The sequence below is a fragment of the Lynx rufus genome, unplaced genomic scaffold (genome assembly GCF_022079265.1).
Source record: "Lynx rufus isolate CCGP_SWC_20201006 ecotype Redwood Valley unplaced genomic scaffold, mLynRuf1.p SCAF_16, whole genome shotgun sequence".
Classification (NCBI taxonomy): Eukaryota; Metazoa; Chordata; class Mammalia; order Carnivora; family Felidae; genus Lynx; species Lynx rufus.
This window is the reverse complement of record NW_025814830.1, coordinates 8,939,276-8,948,715: the sequence shown is the minus strand read 5'-3', so window position 1 is coordinate 8,948,715 and position 9,440 is coordinate 8,939,276. Positions and strand designations below refer to the sequence as shown.

At 54.9% G+C, this 9,440-nt stretch overlaps 1 protein-coding gene across 1 annotated transcript; it reads right to left on the bottom strand.

Moving 5' to 3' along the window:
- Nucleotides 1-1,120: 1,120 nt before the first annotated feature.
- Nucleotides 1,121-9,035, bottom strand: RPS19 (ribosomal protein S19). Its single transcript, XM_047077948.1, has 6 exons — nucleotides 9,016-9,035; nucleotides 8,474-8,544; nucleotides 8,083-8,183; nucleotides 2,721-2,904; nucleotides 2,136-2,190; nucleotides 1,121-1,183 (listed from the first exon to the last, which is right to left on the bottom strand). Exons 2-6 carry the CDS (start codon nucleotides 8,542-8,544, stop codon nucleotides 1,157-1,159), a joined length of 438 nt encoding a protein of 145 aa, XP_046933904.1. The 5' UTR covers nucleotides 9,016-9,035; the 3' UTR covers nucleotides 1,121-1,156.
- Between the last annotated feature and the right edge of the window lie 405 nt (nucleotides 9,036-9,440).

Below are 9,440 nucleotides of genomic sequence, written 5' to 3'. Positions count from 1 at the left end.
AGGGACTCTGCTTTGCTGTTCTCTGGTAACTGTTTGTCTGCTTGGTGTGATGTTCTGAGCCATGGCACAATCTACCTATATGGTACCTCCCCAGATCCCTCAAGAATAAGAAACTAAGTTGGGGCACCGGGGTCGCTCAGTCTGTTGGGCGTCCGACTTCGACTCAGGTCATGAACTCAGGCCTTTGAGTTGGAGCCCGCATTGGGCTCTGTGTTGACAGCTTGGAGCCTGCTTCTAATGGTCTCCCTCTCTCTGCCCCTCCCCCACTCGCACTATGTCTCTTCCAAAGCCAGCTCAGGCTCAGCATCTTAGCACTCCCCAGGTAGGAGGTGGGTTTGGTCCCACGGGGGCCACTTTTCCAGGCTGTTTTCTGGGGCCTGGCACATACCCACTTGGTGCCCTTCGTATCCCCTGCCCCTACCAGGGGCCCAATCATAGGCAGGCTCCTGCCCCATTCATGCCTGAGAGCCAATCACCTTGCAGGACTGAAGAGGCAGTGCCCCTCTACCTCTGCTCAGGTGCCTCTCGCACCTCTCCACTAGGAGGATGGTGGGTGTGGGTGGGAAAGGGCACTGGGTCCCAACTCTGGGGCAGGTACGACCAACTCCAGAAAGGCCCAAGGCAATGGATCTCTAGAGAGCAAAGGTTCAGGCAGGGTCAGTGGTCTGTTTGCCAACGAATGGTGCACACCAAGTCACCTTGGTCTGGAGGCACTCAAGGAGGCACCAGGAATGAAGGCCGGCTGCCCCAGCCCTGCTTTGTTGCAGGAAGGGACAGAATGCAGTCTCTGTAGCCCAGGCCCCAGCTGGGGCCACTGCCTGAAAGCCACTCCTTTTCAGTTTCTCATCTTACTGAGAATTGCAAAGGCAGGATGTGGGGGAGGTGCAAGGGCCTCTAGTCCTGGCCCCACCCAACCACCAGTCCAGCTAGGGCACCAGGCCCACCGGGGGTGGAACTGCTTGAACCGGGAAGGCTGGGCCTTAGGCTTTAGTGGCTGTTGGTATCAGTCACTAGGGATCCCTAGTCCCCCTCTTTCATGAGGAAAGGGAAGCTCAATATGCCTCCCTCATGCCCCCAAAGGGAAGAGCAACAGCAGCCAATCAAGAGACTCGGACCAGGATTACGAATGAGGCAATTTATTAACCCAGCATTTGTTCTAATGCTTCTTGTTGGCAGCTGCCACCTGTGGGAAAAGACAGGAGAGTAATTAAGATCGGCCGTGGGGTCTGTGTTCCGGCGCTTTGGAGCAGCTACCCCCCACCCGAGGGATGCCAGGCACCTGGATTTGTGGTCTGACAGGTGTTCATCCAATCTAATCCTTACAGCCTCGGGCATTTCCCCATTTTACAGAAGTGTCAACGGGGACTAAAAGAAAGGGAGTGGCGGGGCAGGATTCCAACACCTGCCCACTGCTCTGCTATCCACACTGTCTATGCCCTGCCCTGCGCAGAAAAGATCACTGGCTCCTTCCAGGCAACCCCCGGACTCCCAGGGGGCTGACACCTTCTACTCTTTTTCGACACTTGACTAAGTGATTGAGCCCTCCAAGGCTCCTAGGAGACCTGAGTCAATGACACAGAAAGAAAAAACCCAACAATGGGTTCATGCCTGGCCCTGGGGGCTCTCCCTGCTGTAGCCCACTGAGCCCTCACCACTACCCTATGGAGGCTGGCAAGAGTAGACCATTATACAGATGGGAATGGCTCCAGGCGAACAGACTCTGCCCCAAGGTGTCCAGCCAGTCAGGGATCTGGATGGAGACCCTTGTTCTGAGCTGGCTTGCCTCCCCCACTCTCTCCACAGCCATCCCGGCTGATGTCAGTGAGCATGAAGAATGAGGAAACATTGCAGCTAGAGTCCTGAGAAGGCTGACTGGGCAAAGGGGAGTTGTGTGCAGAAACCTGTCCTGCGCGAGAAACAATTCCAGCTGCACGCCAGGCCTGGGGTCCCGACACCCACATTTCTAACCAGCTCTAGCAGGAAGTCAGTCAGAAACGTTCTTTCTCCTGCCCCTGACCCCACCAGCCTGGGCTGTGCCCTCTGGGGTAGGAAATTCTGACCTGACAAATCCCAGGCTCTGGAAACGCCCAGGCAGTGACTAAGAGACCCAGTCCCGGCCCACACCCAGACCTCACCTGTCCGGCGATTCTGTCCAGATCTCTCTGTCCCTGAGGTGTCAGTTTGCGTCCCCTGCGGGAGAAGGGTCATGCAGCCCCCCATGAGTGAAGGCTCTCAACCATGTCACTGCCAGGCCCACCCTGGATGTAAGCCAGGCTTCCCAAGAAGGCACCTGGCCATGGGACCACATGACACCAGCCAAGTCCCACTGAGGGCCCCAGTCAGCTGCATTCTAACGAGCTGGGGGCAGGGGTGGGAGCCCCCCTGGGAGCTGCCAGGGTGTCGTTTGTGCAAGCATTAGATCAAAAGCCCCGAAAAATCAATTGGGAAAAGTTAACGAGCAGGCTAATGAAAGCGGACAGTCGCTAAATTACCTTCCTGGAGCTTGGGGTAGTCAGCCAGAGAGGTCGGGGTGAGGCCCCTCACTGTTCGCTTTTCTGCAGAATCCCCTGCCCGCCTGAGGGGCAGGTGCAGACGGCAGGACAGACCTGGCACCTCTCCACACGGGGGAAGGATGGCTCTAGACAACTTCATTACAGGTGATCTGACCCCAAGTCTCCTCCATCACCCCTGTCCCAGCCATTCCCCCCAACCCCGCTTACCCATCTTGGTCCTTTTCCACCATTTTCAGCCCCTCTAGGGCTTGGAGGACCCTGCGGGCCACGCTCTTGGAGCCTCTGCTAAAGTGGCTGGGCATGACCCCATTTCTCTGACGTCCTCCGTAGATCTTGGTCATGGAGCCGACTCCAGCGCCGCCCCGGAGGTACAGGTGCCGTGCTGTGGAAGCTGGGTGGGGTGTGCGTGAGATGTGAGGATCCTTCTCAAGCAAAGTAGAGTCCTCTCTACAGCGGAAGCAGGCTGAGGGAAGGGCCTCGCTCAAGGTCACACACATGAACTGTGTGCGTAGCAGCTAATTCCTCCCATTGTATAGCCCGGAAAACTGAGAATACACAGACTAAGGACTGGGCCCCCACCCCAGCTATCCCACCCACAGCCAAGCTGCCCTACACCCCGGGCCCAGCTGAGGAGACTGGACAGGCTGCCACAGCTGAGATGCCGTGAGCCTGGGCCCAGGGTCCTATGGGCAGAGCCTGGCAAGTGCTTAAGCCGTGACTTTCCACCTCCAGACCCAGGCCTGAGGGGCAGGAGTACGAGCAGGGATATGTCGCCACCTGAGCGCAGCTCCCTAAGCCCCTTGGCCCTGGAGAACTCAGGGTCAGAGCCGACACCCCATGCAGTGACGTTCCCAACCCTGAATGGGCATCACCCCTTCCGCAACCACAGGATTCTTATCCGGCTTGGACAAGTCCCCCATCCCTCACTGTTCTGTTCAACAGGGCCATTTGCCCACCAGGCCCCGTGCCATCTGCTTTTCATGCTCCCCCATGAGGCAGTAAGATGACCTTACGACCTGGCCTGATGGTGTGTGGCCTCGGTAAGTCACCCACCCTCACCTGAGAGCTGCACGGGTGTCCAGTGCTATTCTCCTTCACAGAAAAGCAAACAGGCTCCAGAAGGTACTCACTGGCCTCATGTCACATAGCACGGAGGGACAGACTGTTCTGGCTTTCTATCTCAGGGGGCCACTGAAATTTGAGGGAACTAGGGCTTGAGATGCAAGGACTCCAGGTCATTCCAGGGCTGCCAGCAATCAGTACATAATGGTTTTGCCCAAGTGACTACTTTTAGTCCCTACAGATCAGAGGGAAAAATCAGGATTCCTTCCTCCAGGAACTACTTACTCCTAACAACCAGGTGCCAGGCCACATCCATGACTTTGTGGGGTTCTGAGCTGGGGGTGGGTGGAACTTACCACCTAAAGTGGGCTACTCCTCCCAAAGAAGTTCTTCCACACCACTTGTCCCCACCCAGACCCCTCCTGCCCTGTAAGATGGTCTTCAGATACAGTCATGGGCTTCTGGGGGCCCCGGCATGGCTGAAACCCTCACCATCTTTATCAGGACCACTGTACAACCTCTCCCTGGTTTCACTGCTTCCAGCTTTTGCTCACTTTAAAACTGTTCTCCTTGGGGGGCGCCTGGGTGGCTCAGTCAGTTGAGCATCTGACTTCGGCTCAGATCATGATCTCACAGCCTGTGAGTTCGAGCCCCGCATCGGGCTCTGTGGTGACAGCTCAGAGCCTGGAGGCTGCTTCGGATTCTGTGCCTCCCTCTCTCTGCCCCTCCCCCACTCATGCTCTCACATGCTCTCTCAAAAATAAACAAACATTAAAAAAAATTTTTTTTAAACAGTTCTCCTTGGTTCTTCCTACCTCCACACCACCTCCAGGATCAAAACTCCCCTTCCAGTGATATCACCGGAAAAGTCCAGACTTCCAGACCAGCTCACATGCCCAACAGCTACCACCATTCCTCCTGTGCCAAGCCATGCTTTGGCTTGGGTGGAGATGTGCTCTCCCACCTGGGCACTACAGGGCTGAGGAAAGCAGAATAGCCTCAGGAAGGGGTCAGTGGAATACTCCCAAGCACACAGATGCCCAGGAGAAGCCTGGTCAGGCTAGGACCAATGCTCAGCCTAGTCCCAATCCGGGCTCTGTATAAAAAGAGATGGCCAACCCCTGAGCTGTCTGGCAACACAGGGTGTGAATCCCAACACTGCTCCTCTCAGCCGAGTCCACCCCCTATTTGGGCGGTCTGGGCCTGGGCCACGGGACTCAAGGGGAAGCCTACTCAAATCCTGAGGATTGAGTGGCAGAGAATAAGCTCCAGTAAAGTCCAACTATTAGTTTCTTCAAGGAGGAGGTGAAGGGGCTGCTGTAAATTTTTCCTTAAGCTGCAAAAAACTAACTGGTGTGGTGTCAGATAGAAGGTACCCCCCACCCCAGTTCTTGGTAATTATTTTCCTGACCTATTAAAAGGGAAAGAATATTAATGCTACAAGTCGGAAAGCATTACAGTCAAAATAACAGAATTCTACAAAATAATTGGCCTTTTCTCACCCCACCCTGCTGAGACCCAGGCCCCAATCCTTCTGAAGTGGAGCTGTAACATCACCAATCAGGCCATCCTAGGTGCTGCTTAGGAGGTGACAGCAAGCCAGGTGTGGTCACGAATGGCTTCTCAAGTCCCTCTAAGACTTTCTGTTCCTCTTGGAAATCCTGCCCCAAGTGTCCAGGAGTCACTCCCCACCTCAAAGTATAAAGGAGGGACCAGTAGCATCCTCCCACCCAAGGGGCCACCAGGCGGAGAGGGTCACAATGCTCTTGAACACCTGGTATACCAAAGTTTCACAAATGTCTTTGCAGCGCAGCATCTTTTTTTTTTTTTTAAGTTTATTTATATTGTGGGGGGCAGGGAAGGGAGAGGGGGAGAGGGAGGGAGAGAGAGGGAGAGAGAGAGAGAATCCCAGGCAGGCTCTGCACTGTCAGCATGCAGGGCCTGAACTAACTGTGAGAACATGACCTGAGCTGAAGTTGGATGCTCAACTGAGCCACCCAGGTGCCCCTACAGCTCAGCATCTGTTCTTTGCCAAGCTTCTAAGGAAAGAACCCGGATATTGTCACCCCTTAACTTGTTCCTGCAATGTCTCCAAGGCCTTGATCTTTCCAATAACAGCATATGTGACTGCCCAGCCCTATGCACTGATCAGAGAAGACCAGGTCCCATCCACAATGATTTCATTTGAGACATTCAGATGTCCCAATTCAGGAGTCACTCACTGCTGGACAAGACACAATGGACTCCCACCTCCCTCCCAAGCAAGACCTTCTGACAATGAAGAAACCAGGGGGCTTGTCCAAGGCCACAAGGCAACACCCCCTCCCCTCACAAAGCCCTACAGTGGTCTTTCCTTGACATCACAATGCAGGGAAGGAGAAAATGCAAATACAGCACAGACTCGGGTCTGCCAAGCTTGGAGTCAGCGTGTCATGCTCTCCTAGGGTCACTTCACCTGTCTGTACCTGTTTCCTCTTTGGTAATTGAGTATCTCCAGTGACTTGCCCAGAGTATGAGCTAACCCCAACTAGGTGGGAGCACTCTAGGCCGGTAAACTTCTCCAGTAAAGGGTCAAAATAAATATTTTTGGCTTTGGAGGCCACCAGTCCGTCACAATTGCAACTCTGCCTCTGGTGTACATGGAAACAAATGGGCGTGGCAGTGTCCCAACAAAAATGTGCACAACAGACCTTGGTCTAGAATCACTATGCTATGCCACTAAGGCAGCTGGGGAAATGAGGTCAAAAAGGGAGTTTTGGAAACCTTGAGTAAGGGAGATCAGGATGACAGGTAGAGGATGCACACTCGGTGTGAGTTGTCAGAGAAGGGGCCAGGAAACAGTCTAAGGCTCATCTAGGTGTACTGCCCAGGGTGGTCTCAATCTCATTTCACATTAATCTCTCCCCATCTACAAAAATACAACAAGCATAAAACAGAAAACCACCAGTACTATCTAGGAAGTTTTCAACAGGGCAGATTAAACAAAATATGTAGATTTACCTGACCACATAGGAAAAGCCAGTAGACTTTCTCCTCATCTTAAATCCAAAGCTGCCTTGACCAACTGATTCTTGGGGCGTTGCCAAAGAACATTCAGGATCAGGCAGCCTTGCTTCCCAAGATGGGTGGATGGGGTGGTGGCCTCATCCAGGCCCCATCACTAATGTGTGCCTGGGGAAATCAAGCCAGCTTCCCTTCCCCAGCCCTTTTTTCTTCCTAAAAGCACAGTGGGGATCCCCGCTATATGCTACCCACCCTACCCACCTGTGAGTTGACCTTTTAATCCTCAGGGGTCTGAGGCTGTGGCCAAGTCATGTTGGCCTCTGCCCGTCCAGGGCCTGAAACAGAGTGGACCTCATGGACATCTGATGCACAAGGGCAACACCAATCTACAAAATACATCATATTCCAAAGTGCCAAAGGGACTTGGTACCAAGGCCAACTCTTCTCAAAGTCACCCTGAAGCTTTCTTTATTTCTAAACTGTGCTTCCCACCTACTTCCCGTCTGGAGACAGTCTTTGGCCAGGATGGAGCCCCTAGGTCAGAGATCGAAGGTTAAAAGATTGCAGAAGCTGAGGGTCCTTAATGAAGGCCTGTGCAGAGGTTGCTGCCTTGAACAACCTAGCACTGACCACCCCTCCATCCCTAAGTTAGGCCTTCATGGAGTGACAGCCGGGAGAAACTTGAAATGTCAAGGACAGGTGAAAATTAGCACTGTGCCATTGGGCACTACACTGAAGTCACTCCTTCCAACTTATCACTGGTAGACTAATAAGAGAGGGGACTGACAAATGGTTACAGAGTGATCATAAGGCTTTGTTTTGGGTACTTGGGACTTACCAAGATTTAGAGCAAGGAGTGACCCGGCCAGATCCCAACCACTTAAAAGAAATGGTCTCTCTAGAGAGACAAGGAGAAAACCAGCCTATGGATCTGAACGATAAAAACGGGACACCTGACTTTTCTTGAGGAACTACTCTGCCACAGGGGCATTGTACAGGTTTTAACTGTCATAAGCTCATTAGATTCCCACTACAATCCTGCGTTGTTAACAATCGTTAGCCTCGTTTCAGAGAGGACACAAAGGGGAACAGGCAGATGGAGGCCACACAGTTAAGTGGCAGAGAGAAATCTGAACTGGGGAGAGTCTTGACTCCACGAACATGCAAGAGTCAGTAAACGCTTTCCTCTAAAACAAACTACCTCTAAGTAAACTATGAACATTCACTTGACCCTGGGTTTCCCTAGAGTTTCAGAGGAAGCCACAGGTCCTCACATCAACTGCTTACAAACGAAAACAGACTCAGATAATGAAGTTACTGAGCGTCACACAAGCACATAGCGATAGCCTAGTGCTTCTCTCACACTGTAGGTCAACTATAATTTAAAGAGTTTCTCTCCTCTTGCAATCTTGGGAGAGCTCACAGAGAGAACAGGGAGGTATGGTTTGTGCCAGGGGTCACCCAGCACCCCCCCCCCCATTACCCAGAGGCCCCAGTTCCTCACCAGCTCGTGTGTAGAACCAGTTCTCATCGTAGGGAGCAAGCTCTTTATGCTTGGCCAGCTTGACAGTGTCCACCCATTCAGGGACTTTCAGCTTCCCAGACCTGGGACCAACGTTGAGAAAGTGACGATCCAGGAGTCTCCCCAAACTCCAGCCCCCAAATCCCCTCTGCTCAACCCAAGAAGTATAGGTTACCAGGAGCTCCACGTGTCCCAAAATATAAAAAAACCAGAAACGCAGCCACAACCCAAACCCAGGCCTCAGGCAGAAAAGCAGACTCCACACGGAGACCTCACACAAGCCTCCCGGTACCCGAGAAGAGAAACAACGTCCGCGGAGGAGTCAGGCAAAGACCACAGCCCCCATCCACCGAGCCCGAGGCCTCACACTCACTTTTTGAGGAAGGCTGCCAGAGCTCTGACGAACTCCTGCTGGTTCACGTCTTTTACAGTAACTCCAGGCATCTACGAGAAAAAGAGCAAGCATGTGAACTTGGCACTGGTGGAGACGGCTGACAGGGGCCAGGGCCTTGCCCCCACGCGACCGCAGCCGCCGCTCTCCCGTTCCTTCCCGAGGCCCTACTTCAGATACGGGCCCTAAAGGCCCCGGCGCCTGTGGGTGCTAGACTTCACCGCCGCTCACGGTCTCTGCGCGTCGCACGAGCACGGCCTGGCGCCGTGGTGGAGACGCTAGATGACCCCAGCCCCTGATTCTGGGGACCCCCTCCTTGCATCCCCGCCGCCCGCCTGGCCCAGTCTCGGTCCCCGGACCTCGCAAACCGGGCATGTCCGGGCCTGCCGCTCGCACGTGGCTGCGGCTCCAGGGGGCGGGGCGGCCCCACACGGTCTCCCCGGGGGCCCCAGGCACGCACTCCCGACTGGGGAGTCGGGCCCCTGACGCCCCGCGCCCAGCCCGAGCAGGAGCACCCGTCTTACCGTGCGGCCTCCGCGCTGCCAGCCAGGGGAAAGGGAGCAACGGGGTTTCCCGGGCGCACAAGTCGGGCGTCGGGTATCGCGAGAAGTGCGAGCTCTCGCGAGAGCGAGGCCAGAAGAGCCGCCCCGCCTCTCTGAGGGCGAATGCGGCTTCGAGCTGGGAGGGCGTGTGGTGTGGAGGCGGGCACGCAAAGGGGAAAGCCTAGGGGGCGGGGGTGGAGGCCTGGGTCCTGCCCGCCCTTTCCTCTCCCGGAGTGTAATCGAGCGCCGGTCCTGAGCTGTGGGGTGGGACGGCTTCGTTTGCGTCGATCGCGGCGGAAGAAACAGCGGCGGAGGAGACTGTGGCGGCGGCAGTTGGGCATTTGGATGGGCAGGAAAGGGGGATCCGGCCACGGCCCGTGCCCCCGCGGGACGACCCCCTTTGTGGG

What these genes read in the sequence shown, in the direction of transcription:
- RPS19 (XM_047077948.1), bottom strand. Translation starts at nt 8,544, where the DNA reads ATGCCTGGAGTTACTGTAAAAGACGTGAACCAGCAGGAGTTCGTCAGA. An exon ending in CTGGTTCTACACACGAGCTG is followed by an intron (nt 2,905 to 8,082) that starts GTGAGGAACTGG and finishes CACCCCACCCAG; the next exon opens with CTTCCACAGCACGGCACCTG. An exon ending in TGGACAGAATCGCCGGACAG is followed by an intron (nt 1,184 to 2,135) that starts GTGAGGTCTGGG and finishes CTTTTCCCACAG; the next exon opens with GTGGCAGCTGCCAACAAGAA.